The sequence below is a fragment of the Conger conger genome, chromosome 1 (genome assembly GCF_963514075.1).
Source record: "Conger conger chromosome 1, fConCon1.1, whole genome shotgun sequence".
Classification (NCBI taxonomy): Eukaryota; Metazoa; Chordata; class Actinopteri; order Anguilliformes; family Congridae; genus Conger; species Conger conger.
The window spans coordinates 84,491,854-84,513,124 of NC_083760.1; the positions used below are offsets into that span (position 1 = coordinate 84,491,854).

The 21,271-nt window shown below is 44.5% G+C and overlaps 2 protein-coding genes and 1 long non-coding RNA gene across 6 annotated transcripts in view; 2 read left to right on the forward strand and 1 right to left on the reverse strand.

The window, feature by feature from the left end:
• psmc4 (proteasome 26S subunit, ATPase 4) overlaps positions 1–21,271 on the forward strand; it is a 49,032-nt gene that overhangs the window by 20,152 nt on the left and 7,609 nt on the right. Inside the window, exons 1-3 of one of the 2 annotated variants that reach the window (XM_061261750.1) lie at positions 18,966–19,080; positions 19,804–19,902; positions 20,721–20,907. In XM_061261750.1, coding sequence (XP_061117734.1) covers positions 19,045–19,080; positions 19,804–19,902; positions 20,721–20,907 — 322 coding nt within the window. In that variant the 5' untranslated portion in view covers positions 18,966–19,044. Of the gene's footprint in view, positions 1–18,965; positions 19,081–19,803; positions 19,903–20,720; positions 20,908–21,271 lie in introns of those variants that run through there. The other variant, XM_061261759.1, reaches the window with a different exon arrangement.
• LOC133121532 (uncharacterized) lies at positions 2,971–10,269 on the forward strand. The gene is made up of 2 exons (XR_009708012.1): positions 2,971–3,268; positions 3,465–10,269. It is a non-coding gene; the product is annotated as an uncharacterized LOC133121532 (long non-coding RNA).
• On the reverse strand, positions 12,186–17,870 carry LOC133136170 (uncharacterized). 3 transcript variants are annotated; one of them, XM_061253449.1, is made up of 5 exons: positions 17,664–17,870; positions 16,599–16,718; positions 15,320–15,670; positions 14,394–14,645; positions 12,186–13,924 (listed from the first exon to the last, which is right to left on the reverse strand). In XM_061253449.1, the coding sequence occupies exons 2-5, from the start codon at positions 16,696–16,698 to the stop codon at positions 13,824–13,826; spliced, it is 804 nt and encodes a 267-aa protein (XP_061109433.1). In that variant the 5' UTR covers positions 16,699–16,718; positions 17,664–17,870; the 3' UTR covers positions 12,186–13,823. The 3 variants fall into 3 exon arrangements, with proteins under 3 accessions (XP_061109433.1, XP_061109419.1, XP_061109426.1); XM_061253435.1 differs by having other exon boundaries at positions 16,599–16,841; XM_061253442.1 differs by having other exon boundaries at positions 16,599–16,841; positions 17,565–17,870.

Sequence of the window (21,271 nt, forward strand, 5' to 3'; positions counted from 1 at the left end):
ACCACCTATAAAGTACAGCGACAAGAAATGTTGGAGGTTAAAAATATCAAATGCTTCCGAATTTTAATTTCATTTTTTAAAATAGGTGCGCACAATGAAAACCCTCTAATATTGTTTGATCATTCTTTTACAGGTGAAACATCTGATCTTTGTGCTGCACCTGCTAACAAGTAAGTTTTCTGCATGGTTATAATGGCTGTCAGATAATGAGGACTCACAGTCCTCTCTAAACAGACCTCAATTTAGTCTATTTCCTCCTGATGTCTGACTTTCACGGCGGGGGGACAGAGGAACCAATAGCAGACACTGGGATGATGAAGAAATGGCAGGTTTTAATGAAGGCAGATGAAGGGGCAGACAAAAACGGGTTAAAAGAACTGGGAGGTCAGTCCAAATAAGTCAGAGGTACAGATATCCACAAAAACAAGAGAAGAGACCAGAGAAGCAGGCAGATGTCATACACAGGGATCAAGAAAACAAAAACCAACAAATCATATCTTTGAATAAATCTTGCACTTCCAAACTCATTGGTTAAATATTTCATACATATTTCAATATGGTCCTTTTGTGGTTCTAAATAAAGGGAAAGGTGGAAAAAGAGAGTGGAGTCATCAAAAAAAAATCAGAATACTGTAAAGATTAACATAATTATAACATACTGCGGGTTAGTTTCACAGATTTTACAATTGCAAACAAGCATTTTTTCACAGTTAACACAAGAGCACTGTATGTGGACCAAACGAAATTATTTTTTCATTGCTTTTATAAAAAAATCAGGCTAAACCACCAAAAACTATACATTTATACAGTCCAATAAAAACAAAACAGAAAATAGTGCATCGACTCTAATGCCACTGTGTTCTTTAGATAATTGTTCTATGATTGACAGAAACAATTCTACTGCTGGTGCTTCTCCTCGTTTGTTTGCAATGGTTTCGTTGTTTTTTTCCATTTAAGTATTGGACAGTATTGATGGACATTAGGCTACCAGCTGCTGGGTATCTTCCAGTCTGGTGATGATCTGCCAGACCTGTACTTCAGCCATATTCAGTTCCTGCTTGTTTCTGGGACTTTTTGCCTGTAGTAGCATCTTCAGCATGGAAAGAGTATTCGAACCCAGGACCTCCTTGCTGTGAGGCGGCAGTGCTACCCACTGCACCATCCATGCCGCCGCAAAAAACATGATTGGAATTTTATTGAATGAATGAATTTTTTGTGTAAGGAATTTTATTGAATAAATGGATTACTGATTGAGTGCGTGACCTGCTTGATTGTGTAGGCCTATGGGTTACCGTTTTTTGTGTTTTTTTGGTTCATAAGCTCTGTTTGTTGGCAGGCCACATGTTGCTGGGTTCATACTCTGTGGAAGCTGGGATTTCACAGCACGTTCAGCCCATGCAAAGTGAGTTTTGCTTCATAACAGCTTTGTTGTTACTTTTTTTTTAGTATGCCTATTTTATTTTGTAATCAGACATTTGATGAATATAATTGTGTAATTTTAGATAAACTGCAGCTATGCATGTGCAGACACATTCGGATAATGCAGATTGTCTTATTTAAAGAAAATTCTTGCTGTTGGATACTGTCGCCTCACAGCAAGAGGGTTAGCTCCAGCCCCCTGACTAGTCTGGCCAGGAACAAGCAGTATAGAAAAATCGATGGATGGTTGGAAGGGAAACAAAAAGCGAAAATGCTGGGCACTTAGACATAAAATAAAAAACTGAAAACGCAGATCATGACAATCTCTCAATTTGTGTTGCTTCTCTTTGTAGCGATAAGGAGTGCTTGGACGTTTCCTGCGAAAATGTAACCAAAGTCTGGCAACCACTTAGTGGCAACGGCCCAGTGTGGAGCAGAGGCAGCTTGGGCAATGCCATTCCAGAGTGTGGGATCTACACGCCCCCTTCTGGAACATGGTACCACGTCTGCAAGAAAAAACATGTTTTCATGGTGACCAACGATTCAGTGGCAGGTCTCACCTTCATTTTTGAAACACCAGAACGGGCCCTCAGGTCTGAAAGAAAGACTGGAGAAGGTGAGCAGGAATGCCTCACGCATCGACTAACATTGCTGTAATTATCACAAGGATCAGGCACTGTATTTGCAATGTAATATCTGTTAGGTTAATATCTGTTAAACATGAAATGCAAGTGTATGTTCAGAGCACTTGTAATTTTATTACAGAATGCCCCATGTTGGAGTCAGAGCCAAAGGAAATAGGTAATGTGCCCCATACAGCAGTATTCCATTAGAGCAGGGGTACACAACTCCGGTCCTGAGTCTGCGTAATGCTTTTTGTCCCAACCAATTGCCTTGTTTTTAATTTGCTGACAGGTTATTATAAATGACCCTGGTTCAAGCCTGTACTTGAGCACAGTAAAATCATGAGGATACATTGCAGTCTGCAGCTGTAGCCGGTACTCATATATGAGTGAATCAATGAAATAAGACCAGGAGTTGGCACAAAGTACTGAGACGGATTGGCTCTTGTTGTGCACCCCTGCTGTGGAGCAACTACAGGACATTTACAGTGCAGTTCATATGTATTTGGACAGTTGGTACAAATTCTGGTCTTTTGGCTCTGTACTCCAGCACATTGGATTTAAAACAATAAATATGAGGTTAAAGTGCACACTGTCCCCTTTAATTTGAGGATATTGACATCCATATCAGGTGATGCGTGAAGGAATCACATCCCTATACATACCCCCATTTTATGGAACTAAAAGTAATTGGACAGTTGGCATCTCTGGTGCTTCTGATTTGTCAGGTGTTTTAAACCATTATACGTGTATAATAGCTTTCACTATATCTAGTCTTGCCTCATAATTGCTCCCTTGACTGTCATTGGCACAGGCAATCAAAAGCCTAGAATCAAGACTTGATACTGAAAGGTGGGTACTTATACCGATGATATGGAAGCGACTGACATTGGACTAATCAGAAACCGCTGAGAAGTCAACTGTCCAATTACATTTGGTCCCCAGAATTTCAGAAATGATGAATAAAAAGGGATGTAATTCTGACATGGATAACCAAGTCTGTAAATACCCTTCAATGTGGCTGTCTGCAAGTTGACCTGATCTTCATCGTTTCATTTCAAATCCAATGTGCTGGAACACAGAAATTGTACCACTGTGCAAATACTATAGTAGACTGCACTGTATGCAGAATTTCTTGTTAACTGCCTCTCAGTTGCATGTAGCCACATCATGTTAACTGACACATTTTGTTTCAGAATTCCTCACATTGGAGCCAGAGGAAGCAGGTAATGTACCCCAGGCAGAAGTACTCCTTTAGAGCCACTACTGAACATTTATAAATGCTGAAGTGTGGACGTCAAATGAGGATGCACGCTGCTTATGGAGCTAGCTGCCAAAACGTTTTGTTAAAGTAAACTGAGATTTGCAAAGGAATTCAGAGAGACATACATGTGAAACATGAATTCTCTGATCTGTACATAGTGTGGTGCCTCGGGGTGGATCCGGAGGTGCAGTGGGTGGGCGCAGGTGTCCGGCGTCCGTTTCCAGGTCTTTGGGGTTGCCGTTCGTAAAGGTGGGGTCTCCTTCAGGGTCAGTACAGCAGGGCATAGAAGGTCCTTCCTCTCTCTGCCTTTCACACTCTCACACGCTCAGGAATGGTGCCGACTGAACTTGTTTGCAGCCTCGACCGTGCCTTAAATACCATTCCCTGCTCATTAGGAAACAGGCTGCAGCTGAGTCAGTACCTTCCACTCTGCTCACTCACGTGCGCTGTCCGGGGTCCTGGACTGCAGGTAGAGGGATCTCTCTCCAAGGTGCTGATCTCCCCATCACCTCTCTAGGAAGATACACTCCTTCCCAGACCTCCCCTAATGCGCAACGTCTGCGCGGTTGCTCTGCGCGGGTCCCTCCAGGGTTCTCCACCCACGTGGCACAACATGCAGGAGCAGGGGTGCCACATACTCCCCCCCTCAGCTCCACGCCCCAGGCGGGAGCATCTGCCCCTAGGCCATCCTCTCTCCTGGATAGCGCATCAGCATTCTGGTGCAGCTTCCCAGCGCGATGCTCCACCTTGAACTGGTAAGGCTGCAACTCTAAAAACCAGCGGGTCACTCGGGCGTTGCTGTCCCGGTTAAGGTACATCCATTTTAGGGGAGCATGATCGGTCACCAACAAGAACTCACGGTCAAGTAGGTAATATCGTAATTTACCTACCGGCCATTTGATGGCGAGACATTCCTTCTCAACCGTGGCGTAATTCCTTTCCTGGCTGAGGAGTTTTCTGCTGATGTATGTCACTGGATGCTCCACTCCATCCTGGATCTGTGACAGGACTGCTCCCAGGCCCACTTCTGATGCGTCGGTCTGCAGCACGAAGGGTTTCTGAAAGTCGGGAGAGATTAGTACAGGTTCCTCACCCAGGGCGGCCTGTAAGTCCTGGAAGGCTGCAGTGGCGAGGGGGTTCCACTGGACCCGGTTGGGCTGCTCCTTTTTGGTGAGGTCATGTAGCGGGGTTGCTCGGGCTGCAAACTCTGGAATGAACTGCCGATAGTAACCCACCAGGCCCAGGAACATTCTCAACTGTTTCTTTGTGGCCGGTTGGGGCCAGGTGCCAATGCTGTCGACCTTGTTCGACTGGGGCTTCACCCGCCCCCTCCCGACAGTGTGGCCAAGATAGGCTGCTTCCTCCAATCTAAGCCGGCACTTCGTAGGGCTAGCCGTGAGCCCGGCCTCCCTCAGGGACATCAGCACAGCTTCGACTTTGTCGACATGGCTGTCCTAGTCGGTGCTGTGGATGACGATGTCATCCAGGTAGGCTGCCGCATACTTCTGGTGGGGCTGCAACACCTGGTCCATCAACCTCTGGAACGTGGCTGGGTCTCCATGCACGCCAAAGGGGAGTACTGTGTACTGGTAGAGGCCTGTGGGGGTCGCAAAGGCAGTCTTCTCCCTGGCACGGGGTGTTAGGGGAACTTGCCAATATCCTCACGTCAGGTCCAGGGTGCTGATGAATCAGGCCGGTCCCAGCCGCTCAATGAGCTCGTCCACTCTCGGCATGGGGTAGGTGTCACACAGGGAGACATCGTTCAGCCGGCAGAAGTCATTACAGAACCGCCAGCTCCCATCTGGCTTGGGGACCAGCACCACGGGACTGGACCAGGCACTGCGGCTTTCCTCAATGACCCCGAGGTCGAGCCGGTCGTGCTCTGGGGCACCTCTCGGACTGAAAAGAGGAGAGGGTAAGAGCTGGTCCCAGTCCTTGCCGTCCTTACCGTCAGGCACATCTCTTTTAGTACCCCTGACATGAAGCACGATCCTTGGTCTGTCAGGAGTTCCTCCGCTATCCCGACCCTGCTAAAAAGCAGGAACAACTTCCTGGCGACCGCTTTTCCTGTCGCGGTCCTGAGCGGGACAGCTTCCGGGTAGCGGGTTGCGTAATCCAGGATCACAAGGATGTACCGATGTCCCCGGCTGGACTTCGGCAAGGGCCCCAGGATGTCCATCGCAATCCTCCTGAAGGGTACGTCAATGACCAGCAGGGGGATTAGTTGGTTACCTTAGGGCTGTGGAGTTGGCACACGGCGCAGTGTCGGCAGTAGTCCTCCACAGCCCTTTTCACCCTGGGCCAATAGAACCTCGCCAGGATCCTCTCATAGGTCTTCTCCATCCCCAGATAGGCTCCCAGCAGGTGAGTGTGGCCTAAGTAGAGGACTCGGGGCACAAACGGTTGTGGGATGAGCAGCTGTTCGACTTCCCCCCTGTGGGTTACAGACTCGATAGAGCAGGTCATGTTTTACCCTGAAGAAGGGATAAGCTGGTGTACTCACCGCCCCTTGTGGTGCCCCGTTAATGTCTCGTGCATCTCTCCAGGCTTGAGCAAACTTTGGCTCGTTTAGTTGGGCAGTGCCAAAGCGAGTGGGTGCTTCAGTCTCCTCGCTCATGTCTCGGGGGCCCTCCGAGAAGGCCTGACGGACTTCTCTCTCCAGGGGCGGGGCCTCCCCGAGCTCCTTTTCAGACGCGGTGACCGTTCCACTGGTGGCCGGGGCGCTTGGTTGGCGTTCCCTCTCCGATAGCAGGGCCTCTCCTTCACTGTCCCCGGACGTCACTGCCCAGACTGGTTGGGGGGTCTTCCCATTAACACAGGTACAGGTAAATTCGGTACTACCCCTGCTCTTACCGAGTGCGTCCCCCGTGGGGTGATTAGGTCCACCCACACCGTAGGGTATTTCCTTGTGTCCCCATAGATACACTCCACCGCCACCTCTTCACCCCTCTTTTCTCCAGCAAAGTCTGGTCGCAGCAGGGTGATGGCGCTGCCCGAGTCGAGCACTGCTTCAGTGTCCTGGCCCCCCACTCGTATTGGGAATCTTGGGGCCTCCGTACTCCGGTGCGCCCAGCAGGTGGTCATGTACAGGCAGGGGTGCGGTGGGCTGTTCCCACCACTGGCGGTGGGCATGGACACCTCCTTCCCAGGGCAGCTCCTGGCCAGATGCCCCTCCTCTCCGCAGTTGTAGCATCCCACATGGGCCATGGTCTCCCTGCGTCGGGTCTGCCCCGGCAATTTGGGTCAGGGCGGGCCGGTGGGTGCTTCACAGGCTGTGGGCCCCTGGTTGGGCGGCTCTGGGTTTCAGTACGTTCTGATTGGAGCATCTTCTGGGTTACCTGATGGTTTTCGAGGAGGCCTACTAGTAGTTCTACAGAGGCGGGGCCCATCTGTGCCACGTACCGTTTGGCTTCCTTCGGTAGGGCGCGGGTGCATCGGTCCAACAACACCCTCTCCAACAGGGGTGGCCCATCTTCCTCAGCCAGCCAGCTCCTAGTCAGGCAGGTCAGGGCGGCGATTTGGGACCGGGCAGGCTGGAAGGCGTCATATGACCAGTCGTGGTATCGTTGGGCTCGTGCGGGTAGGCTGAACCCATATCGGGCCAGGATGGCTTTCCTCAACTTGAGGTAGTCGATGGCATCAGCCATGGCCATATCCCGGTAGGCCTGTTGGGCCTGTTGGGCCCGTCATTTTCATCAACACATCTCGGGGGGTTCGTCTCGATCCGTCACGAGGAGATAGGCGACAGAGTTCGACCACCGCTTCCTGCAGGGCCCGCTGGGACCTGGCCAGCTCGTTGATGACCGCTTCCATCATCATCCCTCTGGACCCCTCCTCTGCTTCTGCACCTTGCATCTCGGCTAGTGTAGGGGCAGCCAGTCGTCTCTTTCTTCCCCAGGGGGTGTGGCTTCCATTCACTCGTGTCGGTTCTTTTGCCCAGACCAACTTCCACAGCGTGGCATCTAGGAAGATACACTCCTTCCCAGACCTCTCCTAATGCGCGACGTCTGCGCGGTTGCTCTGCGCGGGTCCCTCCAGGGTTCTCCACCCACGTGGCACAACATGTGGGAGCAGGGGTGACACAATAGTTCATCACATTTTTGGCATTCATATGAATCCATGTCCATAGTTTTTTTAATGCACTTTTGTCAGTTTAGTTGCACTTGAATAAAACAGGAATGAAACCATTGTAACCATTGGATAACCCTGTTTACTGCTTTCACATGATCAGCATCAAAACACTCGACATGGCATCAAGGCATTAAATTCCTTTGGAGGGAGCTTTGAAGCCTGACTTAGCAGCCTGACGTAGCGCACTGCTCAAAATAAAGCTAAGGTGTATGGCAAGCCATTTTAGCATTTAATCATTTTTCTTGATATCAAAAAGTGTTAAAATTTCATATCAGGTTTTTAAAAATTGATAAGTTTAAGGGCAGTTACCAATAGGACCCCCTATATTGTGATACATCCTTATTGGTGTTCCCATGATCACCCCCCCTCCAATCAAGGTTACTGTTATTGGGCTGCAAGGTGGCTCATTCGGTTAAGACACTATGCTGTGCATAGTGCCAGTGGAAACTGTGGCCGGTAGATCTACACATCTTGGGTGATGTGTAATTGATGAAGGTCCAGTTGGATTGGGTTTTATCTAGTGACCTTGCTAGTGACCTTGCTGGTCAGTCATCATGTCGATTACAGTTACAGTTACCACATGAGAAAGGCATTCCTTTCGACTTTGGCAAGCTTAGCTGTTGTCGGCGGCATGCAAAGAAGCAGCTGGCGATTCCACGTGTTTCGGAGGAGAATCTTGGATGTGTATGCTGTCTTGAAACAGCAGTGAGGTTTGCAGCATGAATGCAGCTGCAACTTGAGAATTCCACATTGGGATAACCCCAAGTTTGGTGCCAAATTTATTTACTTAATTAAATAAAAAAGTTATTGATATTACTGACATATTAAAGCTGCTCTTTTTATTGCATTGTGTTCAGACGTGTAAATTGATACTGCTCAATGGATTTGTTCCAGTAAACACCCACAAACATGCTTTTTTCATGTTCAGAATGAAGAAGGAAAGACTAAAGATCACAAGGGAACTGGAAACAGGATGTTAACAGAAGAAGAGAGTTTTATCTCACAACGTTCCTTTGTCCTCCGCAGATTGCTGTGCGACACCAATGGAACCCAGGAACAGACTGTTTCTGCTTGTACCACTATTAGCTATTCCACTATTAGTGGTACTGGCTTGCTTACTGTCATTCCTGCGTTCCGGTACTGATTCCAATTGTCTACCACGTGTGGTCTGATTACTAATAAAGGTCAGCTGTGTGACTTTCCTCTTGGTTAACCAGGATTTGTTTGTCATACTTCATACATAGCACTACTTACTAATAAGAACTAACATAGATATTGTACAGTATTACTTATATTACAGTTTTTTACAATCATTTTCACACTTGTCTCAATACCATGTCCACTTTTTCAAAACTCTTCACACAGTGTGCTTTTGAAACACGCACCTGAGCACATCAGTTAACCTTTGGTGCAAAATGCACTTCAATCATCAAAACACTTAATATTTCACCCAAAAGTGACTCATGCTGCCATAACTATAGCATATGCTTTCTCCCATAAGACCACTTTGTCACTCAATGTTCAATGAACTGCAAAACACAAACAACTAGGAGCATTGCTAAATACATATATTATGTATTTTCCTTTCCTCTATTTTTGCATCCACAAATATTTCAAGGTATGTAAATTTACAGTAAACTGTAAATTAATGAATGTTTTACTGTATCGGAAACCCAAAATAACAATTTTTACTGTGTAATGTAAAATATGATAAAGAAACAAATCGAAAGCGACAGTATTCTTCAGGGGGTTTACTGTATTTGTTCACAGTGAAATATACTGTTGTTCAGAAAAGAAAATTTAATTCAATCAATTACTCAATACATAACAATCAATAACAAATGCATACCAAATAGCAATATTCTCACTGTATACAATAATTCACACATATTGTCTACTGTTTGTCTACTGTTGGCCTGGCCCATTCATCCTGTCCTCTGCATTTGGCCATAGATTTTCATCAACATCGCAGCAAATGTTATCCTTTGCCAGACACCGAGGAAAAAATCTCTTTGCGTGCCTTATCCACTGTTATGTCCATACACCCAGCAGCCATTGCATCAAGGAGTGACATCTGGTCATGTGGGTGGTGGTCATAAGCCTTCCATCTCCATGCAGAAAATAATTATTCTATGGGGTTGAGGAAAGGCAAGTATGGTGGCAGGAATAACAACATCATCCTGGGATGGGCTGTAAACCACTCTGTGACCTGGCGGGAGTGGTGAAAGGCCACATTGTCCAATGCAATCACATATACTGGTGCACTCTCTTGCTCTCTTTCTGCTGAAAGCCTTTCAAACAGTTCATCAAGAAAAGCAATAAGGTTTGCTGAATTGTATGGGCCAATGATGGCCTTATGCAGCTGCAGTCCATCAACAGATATTGCTGCACACATGGTTATGTTAGCCCCCCACTGGCCTGGAACATCTACAGTTGCCCTTCTCCTGATTACATTCCGTCCACGGCGGCGTCTTTTTGCCAAGTTGAAATCAGCCTCATCCACGTAGATGAATGTGTGTTCAGTTTCACTGGCCTCAAGCTCCATGACTCTCTATAGTAAATTTGAGAATACACAAGGTACAATATGTCACAAATTGTATAGCTTACTGTGCAAAATCTCAAAGAAAATGCCTGTGTGCTGTGTTGTTCAAAATGACCTTAGATATCTTACCTGGACATATTGGTACCTGAGTTCCTTGACACGCTCAGAGTTCCTGTCAAAGGGGACAGTGTACAACTGTTTCATCTGGATTTGATGTTTCTGTAGCGCTCTTGAAATAGTTGTTGTGCTAACACTGTCAATGTTTGTAAATAAAATGTTGTCTGCGATTATGTTGTTTCGTATTTCTCTTAGCCAGATGCTGTTGTTGGCAATGACCATCCCAACTATTGCATCCTCCTGTTGAGGCGTAAACATTCTTCCCCTTCCCCCTGTGTGAGGTAACCGCTGGGTCCTGTAGTGAGTCAAAGACAAATGTGCACTGATACATCTGCTTTTTCTAGAGACTTCTCAAATCACAGTACTACTGTAATATACACATCAACTGAATTCCTTCAGTCAGAATGCTCTAAATATTGTATAGTACCTGCTGGTTTGCCTGAAAATCCTCACTATTGAAGCCACTGTGGATCTAGGCAAGTTTGGTTGAACCCTCAAACCTGCTTCCCTCAGGGATAGACCATGATTTATCACATGATCAACAACTGTGGCTCTGATTCATCAGACACAACTATTCTTGCTCTTCCGCGACGTCTTTTTCCTCGGCCTCTGCCTGCATCCATTTTCCCCAACAAGGCAAATGCCAATCCAAAGGTGGCCCCTTTTGTATATGTGGTAACGGGGCACAAACAAAAAACACCTGGGCAGGTTGTTCGCTGAAATGTCAGCCAGGTGTTTCAGCAGTACATACACAGCAGTAATAGTGGAACAATCTCTTCAGTGACAACTACATCTACATCTATAGGGTGACCTGTAGCGTAGTGGTTAAGGTGCATGACTGGGACACGCAAGGTTGGTTGTTCAATCCCCGGTGTAGCCACTATAAGATCCGCACAGCCGTTGGGCCCTTAACCCTGCCTTGCTCCAGGTATCTACGATAAGAGCATCTGCCAAATGTCATGTAATGTAATATTTTCCGTATATACATGCACATTTCAATGCAAGTATGACCACCTTTGAGGAGATGGTAACAAGGCTGCAAACCAAAGAAAAAATAATAAACTGAATAAACTTTCTGCTAAAATCAGAATGATCTGTCTTACGTATTTCAGGCATATAGTTTCATTTGTCTGGGCATACTTACTGGTGATCTTAACTGGGATTGGTTGTCTACTGCTGATGGCAACTTCAAAAGTTATTGTGATTCTGTGAACCTGACACAAAATCTCAATGCGCCCACACGTCCAAACCCAAAGAATCCTGAAAAATCAATGTTAATTAATGCTCGTCATAAATATACTGACATTGGCATAGTGACCACTATGCTGTGGCTGGGGTGAGAAAAAGTGGTCCTAAAATCTTAACATAATAGGAGGGTTAAAGACACTTACTGTTACTGTTTTCTATTCAAATGTTTGTGTTATCTTTTCTCCCTTGTATGTTCAACTCAATCCTTCTGACATCACACATGGTGTTGAACTGAACTGTTGGACTGTTGGTACACCTAATACTGGCTATAAGATAAGGTATTGACAGGCTACAAGAGTAGGCATTGAAAGAATGAAGTTAGCACTTCCTATGGGTCTTTAGTGGGAAATTTGTCTGATAGATCAACTTTCCAACATAATGGTCACCAGCATAACCAACTTCTCTGATCTGTGGTGTTTTTATATCAGCAGTGATGTGGGTGTGGGTCAATTTTAAGCTCCCTAGAATTACAATACAAGATCTTATTTTGTGGAGAGCTAGAATACTTTCAAGCAAAGGTGTAAATTATAAATACTCCTATTTCCTTGGACTGGCCGATACCCTCTCTACCTCATATGTAGGCTCTATGGTCTGAATCCAATTCTTACCCTCTCTACCTCATATGTACACTCTATGGTCTGAATCCAATTCTTCAACTGCAAATAGCTTCCACTGAAGCTAACGGCCATGTTTACATTTTCATATCCTTGTCCGTTTGGACTGTCTGTCAAGCTGAAATGAGGACCCTACATTTTGTTTCTGTTCTTGTTCAACCGAAACCAGGAAACAAAGAAAAAGAAGTGATGCACTAAGAAACTGAAAGCTCAATACACTCAGGAAGCACTTTATTAGGTATTTATTATGTTTTAGACGTCTTCTGCTGCTGTAGCCTATCCACTTAGAGGTTTGATGTGTTGTGTGTTCAGAGATGCTCTTCTGCATACCACTGTTGTAATGTGTGCTTATTTGCATTGCTGTCACCTTGTCAGCTTTGACCGGTCTGGCCCTTCTCCTCTGACCTCTCTCAACAGCCTTAACAAGCCGTTTTGCCCGCAGATTATGTTTTTTTGGTTTGTTTTTCACACCATTTTCTGCAAACTCTTGAGACTCCCAGGAGATCAGCAGTCTCTGAGATACTGAAACTACCTTGTCTGGAACTAACAATCATTCCACGGTCAAAGTCACTTAGATCACATTTAATTCTGACATTTGGTCTGAAAAACAGCTGAACCTATTTACCACATCTTCTTGTTTTTATGCATTTAGTTTCTGCTACATGATTGACTGATTCAATATTTGCATTAACAAGCTGGTATACAGGTCTATCTAATGAATTGCTCACTGAGTGTAGGTTCCCACTTGAGTCAGAATGTCAAATCATACAAATGGGAAGTTACAATACAGTTGAAATCACAGAAGCGCTATGGTACAATAAGTCTCAGACATTCAGACATTGTTTATCAGAAAGCTCATTTCTCCATTTTTGCTATGCCAAGTTCAGTAGGCTTTTTCAACGTTCAGTACATCCACAATGCCAAAAAAAGAAGTAAACACCCCAAGCATAATTTTTTTTTATAAGTCTGATCATTTAAAAAAGAATAATAATTTTCATTGATATTTACTGTACATTTATAGTTTTATCTATGTAAAAGTATACATCATATATATATATATATATTGTATATATATACAAGTACAAGTACAAGTTTTTTTTTTTTTTTTCATCCTTAATAAGCATAAGCATGTTAGCAAGCTCTTTGAGAGGAACAACACCTTATGTGGTTTCGCAATACGCCTTTCGCGATACGCTTAAGTGGAACATCATTTTCACATCCCTCCCCCCATGGCTCTGTAGTTTCTAAATGATGTGATAGGTGGAAGAACATTGCATGACAGAAGTTTTCAAGCCGTGGTTTCCAGGCAGTTTGGCTCTCCCTGCATTTGGCCTTTGACAGCAACTGGCAGATTCCTTGTATGTGGGCGATATTAGCTTAGTTGATATGAGCGGTCGGAAGGTTGACAGTCCAATCATCCACTCTTGGTGTGTCCCTGAGCAAGGCACCTGACCACTAAGAGGCTGTTTGGCACCTTTTATGGTAGCCTGTTTCCGTTTGTGTGTGAGTGTGTGTGTATGAATGGCTGAATGAGAGGCATCAGTTGTAAAGCGCTATATAGTAAATGCAGTCCATTTACCATGTACATGATCTTTGTATATCCTGCACTGAAATTGGCAGTTGGAAAGGCCCACACAAAAAAAAAGTTCAATGTAAAAACAAAACAAAACAAAAAAAAACAACAACAACTCTTTATAGAGTACTTTTAACTGTGTGGTCCCTTTTTCGACTAATCTAAACTCGATTCATGTTATTTTAACACGGTTAAGTAGTTTGTGTTTGGGTCTTTTTTCTTTGTAATATGCTGAGGAAGCAAAGACAAGGTTTCCCCTGGGCAGTTACACATGTTTGCAGGAAGCCTCTCCTCAGTGCCTGGATTGGATGAGGAGCACAGTCAGGAAGATGACACAAACGATGAAAGGCACAAGCAGAATGGCCACGTAGAGGAAGACTGGCTCAGGGAGTTCTGTAAGTTCAGAGAAACAGACATGCTCAGACACGAACGCTGGACATAGGACACACACGGCACAAGAGAAGAAACAGCCTCGCTCTGGGTCAGAACTCCTGCTATCACGTTTGGGAATAACAGTTTGGATACTGCACATAAAAGGACCTTTCATTACTTCCCCTTTGGTACATTTCCCTCATTGAAGAATACGTATTTTGGAATGTTTATTAAAACACAGTACGTCTGTGTTCTAGAACCCCATTGTTTCAATTACCAGTAGCATTTGTTACATCAGCACTAGAACGTTCAGCTTCGAACATTCTACTCACAAACTGTCTTTGTGATCTTATACCTTATAGGGTTAAAAAGGTATGCACAGGCCTACGTCTTTGCCTCCTGGCTTGACAAGCACTTTAAATGTGAGAAGAAAAGACGTATTTCAAGAGCAGTGTGGAAACGCCGTCTCTGTGTTAAAAAGCGGACTCACCTGGGATGTAGTAGGCCTCCCTGAGGAGCACATCAGAGCTGTGATTGAGTCGACACTCGTACCTCACGCCGTCGAGGATCGGGAGGATGAGTGACAGCGTGGAGTAGTTGGGGCTGGGGGTGACGGTATAGGCAGTGTGGACGTACTCGCCGTTCTGGAACATGCTGAGACGGAAGCCGGGGTCCGGAGACACTCTCACAGAACACCGCAGGCTGCTCCCCATCTCAGGGACACGGCCAAAGGTCATAGAATCTGGGGCGAGAGTTGGCACACACACACACACACATGAACACATGCACACATATACACACACGCACGGGCACACACACGTACACACACACACGCACACACACACACACACACGTGAACACATGCACACATATACACACACGCACGGGCACACACACACACGCACACACAGACACACACACATGAACACATGCACACATATACACACGCACGCACGCACACACACGGGGGCGACATGGCTCAGGCAGCAAGAGCAGTCGTCCGACAGTCGGAGGGTTGCCGGTTCGATCCCCAGCTGTTTGGATCTTATTGGGCGGCCTGTAGCGTAGTGGTTAAGGTAAATGACTGGGACACGGAAGGTCAGTGGTTCTAATCCCAGTGTAGCCACAATAAGATCCGCACAGCCGTTGGGCCCTTGTGCTAGGCCCTTAACCCTGCATTGCTCCAGGGGAGGATTGTCTCCTGCTTAATCTAATCAACTGTACGTCACTCTGGATAAGAGCGTCTGCCAAAATGCTAAAAATGTAACGTAATCAAGTCATGTACCTTCGCCACTCAGTTACAGGTTTCCCCTTACTTAGCTGAGTAAGGCATAATCTAAACAACCAATGTAACTGCTACCTAAATAAAGGAGATCTTTGTCCTTGCGAATGTTTAAAGAAAAAAATGCTGATTACCGTACAGCTGGAGCAGTACTCCTGATCCCCTCTTCCTTTCCGGTTTTTTCCCGATATCGTATGACAGCAGGCAGTGGTACCTGTGACAGTCTGTCCAGCTTACGTTCAACAGGACCATGGACTTGTCCTCAGCGGTCTTACTGCGTTCAATGGTCTGGACACGGTTCTGGTACTCCGGTAGGGCATGGGAGGTGGGGTAGGCAATTTCGTCCTTTTTGCGGTACCAGTACAGGATGACCCCATTCACCTCCTGGTCCGGTGTGTGGGAGAACCTGCAGGACAGAGTGGCGTTCCCATTCAGCTTCGACACGACCGTGCTTGGGGTCTGGGTCACAATCTGCCCAGAGGTTTCTGGAAGGAAGAAGAAAACAACATTAGTGTTTTTTTATTCATTATATTGTTGATGGCATCCTGATTATAGTACACTCCCAGAAAAAAATGGTTCCAATCGGAATCCAGTGATTCCATAGAAGAACCCTACCCAGTTAAAGGGTTCTTTTTCTTGCCAAATAGTTATTTGTCCCCGAGCTCTGATGCTTCACACCTTTGATGGAGGGATCCATAAGGAACAATATAAAAGGGTGCCTCTATGGAAACAATCCAAAGAATCCTTTCAGAATGCAGGTGATAGTTGTCTAAAAACTAGTTTCTCACGGTTCATTGAAGTTAGACAGACAGCTGTTGCACATTGGCTGCCATGACCACGGACATTTAGGCAGACAGATAGGTTGCTATTCCTTACAAACTCTCTTTGAGATTGAATGAAACAAGGTATCTTTTTATGTATGATTTCATATCAGGTAGGTCCAGGTCAGGTAAGTATGATTACATTAAGTATGAGCATTAATAAGACAGTTTTCATATAGGCTACAGAAAAGTACTAATTGATTAGCAATTTGTAGTATTTGTAGAGTTTTAAATTAAATATGTGTTTATTTTATACATTTTGATGACTAATCCAATCAGTGGAGAGTGCAGACAAATATTGAACTGGGTGAGAAGATAATATTTTCTGCTTACAGTATATGTTAAGAAAGACAAGTAAAAGATTGTCACCTCCCACTCATTACAATTTATCTTTTTATATCCTTTATCCATTTTAATATCTTTAATTATCAGTCTGCAGCTCTCCCTTAAACTGAACTTCTTAACTTAACCTAACGTAACTTAACTTTATGTAACTTAACTTAACCTAACATGACTTGACTTAATGTAACTTAAAGCAAACGTAATGCAGCGTAACTTAACTGAACATCTTTCTTTTGTGGGACAGACTCACCTTGCAGCAGAAGCACCAGCACACTCACACTGAGCCACATGGAGTTCCTTGTACTGAAAACGCAGCCGTGACACACAGTCATGTCTTCTTGTCTTCTCATAACCCGTACTTCTCTGACTCCTCGCAGTTAAAAGATATTGCTGTTGTTCAGTAACATTGACTGTGGTGTGATTGTTAGAGCTAGCTGTGGTGGGGGTGCTACCAGCATCGCAGAAACTGCTGCCGTCCTGGGATTTTTATGTACTAGTTTAGAGATAATGAAACAAAAGCATCCAGTGAGCAGCAGTTCTGCGGCTGAAAACACTTTTCAAACACAAATGTTAGTACATCACTTGGAATTAAAAACACACTGGTGAGCTCAGCGACATCAAACTACCTGGCAGACCACAGAAGATACACAAAAAATGCTTCCAGTTGTAAAGGAGTCTCTAAAATATAGAGAAGACTACATCAAGGTTCTCTGTATTTCATATTTCAGCATTCACTGCAAGATGGAAACCCCCAGTTTTAGTTTTATCTGCAGGGTACAGAAATATCTCTGCGTAGGTGTTGTTGTGCAGAACATATATGTCACCCCCCCCCCCGCCCCCCACCCCCAGTGTTTTGATATTGTTTACCACATTTTGCGGTAAGTACCAGGAAATACAAGCTGAAACTATTGTCTCCTGTGTCTCCTCATCTTTTTATCTCAACCATAAATCTATTCAGTGTATTGTTTTTGCAAGGACATGACCCTGTTTAAACACCACTGGCTCATGCACTTCAACAATAAATAATGAAATTAAAAGGGAAATAAGCACAGAGGCAAATATGGATCAGCTAACACCTGAAGAGGATGTCAGAGAAAGCTTAATGACAGACTGGTGTCCAGACCATAATGAATGCATGTTGGAAAGAAAGCACACACATACTCTGGAAATATGGATAGCCAAGGGATTATATTCCAAATTCATGAAAGCCTTTTACCTGGGTAGTGATAGTGCTGATGGTACACGTAGCAAAATGTTTCCCTGCACTTAATTTTAAGATGTAACGTTGAAAAGGTTGAAAAAAAAAAATACTCACTGAGAAATGCTGAAACAACTGTGTCTGGAGTGGCAATATGCCTTGTGTCGTGAGAGAAATATGCCAGTAACTACAGAACAAACTTTTTTTTGCTCTCTTGTCATCAGCAGGAAGTGGCATAACACCGGTGTGTTCCGTGACCTTATTAGCATGGCTCAGGCAGTAGGGCTGATGTGGCTCAGGCAGTAAGAGCAGTCGTCTGGCAGTCAGAGGGTTGCCGGTTCGATCCCCCGCCCGGGCTGTGTCGAAGTGTCCCTGAGCAAGACACCTAACCCCCAAATGCTCCTGACGACGCCTTGCATGGCAGCCAATCGCTGTCTGTGTGTGTGTATATGAATGGGTGAATGATAAGCATCAATTGTACAGCGCTTTGGATGAAGATGCTATATAAATCCCAACCATTTATATTTGTAATTAATCCACTGTAATGAAAGCATTGGAGTGTAAATCATGTTTATCAGTGATAACAAGTTTTACTGTAGTTGATTATATATATATATATATATATATATATATATATATATATATATATATATATATATATATATATATATATATATATATATATATATATATATATATCAAGAAATATTTCTTGATCTGACATTATCAGTTATTTATCTTTCTTTTTTTACTCCCATATTTGTACTAGTCAAGTTATGTTTCATTACTTTTGGTTATAATTTAGCTCTTATGGCTTGTTATGCAGGCCTATAGCCTAGTTTTTAATTGGTTATTGCTTAGTTAACTTGTGCTGGTGTATTAATGTAATGGTGCTGCATCTTTATTCCCTGGCTGGGCAATCAGCAGCATTACCCATGTTAATCCGGTGGATGGATTTATGTTTCTCCGATTTTGTAAGTCATTCTGGATAAAAACATCTGCCAAATTAATGTAAATGTAATGTCTAACCTGACACCTGCTGCTCAATGTTGGAATCGCCAGTACAGTGATTGAAAAAGAGCAGGTGTTTTTCAGTATTTAAACATTGCTTGTTGATAACATTGTCAACACATGCTGCATGACCATGGCCTTATATGGTGTATTTTTAGGTTTTGGCCGCAGATAATATGCCTAATCATTTATGATACACATACACACTAATGTTGCATTCATAAATCACTGTTTTGCGCTACATACGGACAATAATTGTTCACTCCTGTATGATGTAAATGGTATGGTATTCTTAAGAATAACTCCTAGGCACTATGCTTGCCTGTACTGTATAAGCGAACACCTTGATATTGAGCAAATTTGAACGGTTGGCTTTAAAAAGAAGTTACTACACTACCCACAAGACCCTAGCAAATGTTGACAGTGACGCTACTTCCGCTTTTATGTACGTGGTAATGTCAAGACGCTAGCTGAAAAGAAAACGAACATGGAGGAGATCGGGGTGATTGTTGAAAAAGCTCAGGTATGCTAATATAGTTAATATTTTTCACGTTAGTTCAACGATGGGCAAGTATTTTGTCTACAGACATTTTCATAGACATTAGGCCACTAGGCTCACGTAGTGATATCGGCAGTTATTTTGCCTGCTGGTAAAACTGGGGGACTTTAGTCTTGGCTCAAAAAGATGCCAATTCATTCAGTGGCTACAAGGCTAACTTGTGTAGCCGGGGGCTCCGATGTAGCTAGCTAGCCAGTGTTAGCTATTTGTTGAGCTGATCCTATTGTAGCCAACTAGCTTGTCTTGGGTAGTAATTTACAAGCAGCTGGGCACATTAACTACCACGCGGGCTAAATAATAATAGCTAGGTGAACTATAGCTAGCTATGCTTGTTTAATGCAATCTAAACCAAAATGTGTTTCGGTAGCCGGCTAATTGACTGGTGCAACATTCCAGTTGGCTAACTAGCTTCACGTTTTCCATATTTTTCACAACAGCCTCTGCCTAGTTATCTATAGTTAGCTAACCAGTTTGTTAATTAATTACGATAACCGTAACCATCCAAATATGATGTTTCTGATCGGTCTAAACCTGTATTATCCAGAATCCGATAACGTTACCGTTGGCTAGCTGGCTAGCTATTACTTTTCGGGTAATTGACAAGCATAACTTAGCTTTTGATTGGCTTGTTGTGGCTGTTAGCTGTGAATACTTTATCTGAAAGGATGTAATTTTGTCATTTTCGAGGACGAGGTGCCTGCCATGCTCACCTCAAGGCCGCAGACTGGCCTTTCCTTTTTGGCCCCCGAACCCGAGGACCTGGAGGACTTATACAGCAGATACAAGGTCTGTAGTGTCTGGCTCCATACTGTACCATTTTTCACCCTTGTTATTCACTGAGCGACAACGAGAGAGAGATACTTTATTGATCCCAAAGGGAAATTGACTTCTCCGCCAAAACTCAGAAGCACTAAAGTGTGAGCGCCTGCTCTAAATGGTTGAATTCATGAATGAAATCACAACAGCATGAATGAATAAAAAAACTTTGGCATAGTATCAGCTAGTTTCCCTAAGTGTGTTTGTTGCAGCTTTCATTTAATCCCTCCTGTTGTTATTAGTATACATATTCCTAATGACAAAGAAAAATGAAATCTAAAGGGAGTCATTATAGAACTAGCCTTCTTCTTGCAACAACAAAAAAAAGAATAATGAATTGAAGTTATGCCTTAGTTTTTTTTATTATCGTTTACTTTTTTACTGTTTGACTGTGTTCTTTACTTCATTTAACCACTCAATGTATCCTTGGCTTTCACTTCATATTTAGCACGTGTAGCTGCCAGTGTCTCTGGTAGATGGTTGGAACTTATATAGCGCCTTTATCCAAATCGCTGTACAATTGATGCTTCTCATTCACCCATTCATACACACACTCTCACACCGACGGCAATTGGCTGCCATGCAAGGCACCAACCAGCTCGTCAGGAGCATTTGGGGGCTAGGTGTCTTGCTCAGGACACTTCGACACAGCCCAGGCGGGGGATCGAACTGGCAACCCTCCCACTGCCAGCCGACTGCTCTTACTACCTGAGCCAAGTCACGCCCCTGTCGACCCCATGGTGTTTTCAGCTGCTTTTGCTGATGTCATTGCCCCCCCCCCCCAATAGAAGTTGCAGCAGGAGCTGGAGTTCCTGGAGGTGCAGGAGGAGTACATCAAAGATGAGCAGAAGAACCTGAAGAAGGAGTTCCTGCACGCCCAGGAGGAGGTGAAGAGAATACAGAGCATCCCCCTGGTCATCGGCCAGTTCCTGGAGGCTGTGGACCAGAATACTGCCATCGTCGGCTCCACTACAGGTGGCGTAACACTAATGTGCATGTGTGTGCTACTGTGCTTGTGCACGCATGCACGTACACGTGCACGCACGCATGCACGCTCACACACTGTTACCTGATAACAGCTGGCATTGAAATGAAAAGTTGCACGGGGACATGACAGAGTGACGACCAATCTGCTATACACGTACGTCACACAGTCTTCTGCACAAGCACATTTGCACCCACACGTGTACACACACTGAATAATTCCAAGTTGTGACAGCTGTGTGTTTGCTGCGTATGTAAAGTATACGCATAGTGTGTTCAGTCACAAAGTGTGCCAGCATGCTGCCTCGGCCTCCTGTTTCCTGCTCCTGCGCTTGCTAAAACAAATACAGCCGTA

Excerpts from the sequence above, each read along its gene's own strand:
- LOC133136170 (XM_061253449.1), bottom strand. The coding sequence starts at position 16,698 with ATGAGAAGACAAGAAGACATGACTGTGTGTCACGGCTGCGTTTTCAGT. Across the intron at positions 14,646-15,319 it reads AGTACTGCTCCAGCTGTACG|ATTCTATGACCTTTGGCCGT; the intron begins GTAATCAGCATT and ends CTCTCGCCCCAG. Across the intron at positions 13,925-14,393 it reads GGAGGCCTACTACATCCCAG|AACTCCCTGAGCCAGTCTTC; the intron begins GTGAGTCCGCTT and ends CTGAACTTACAG.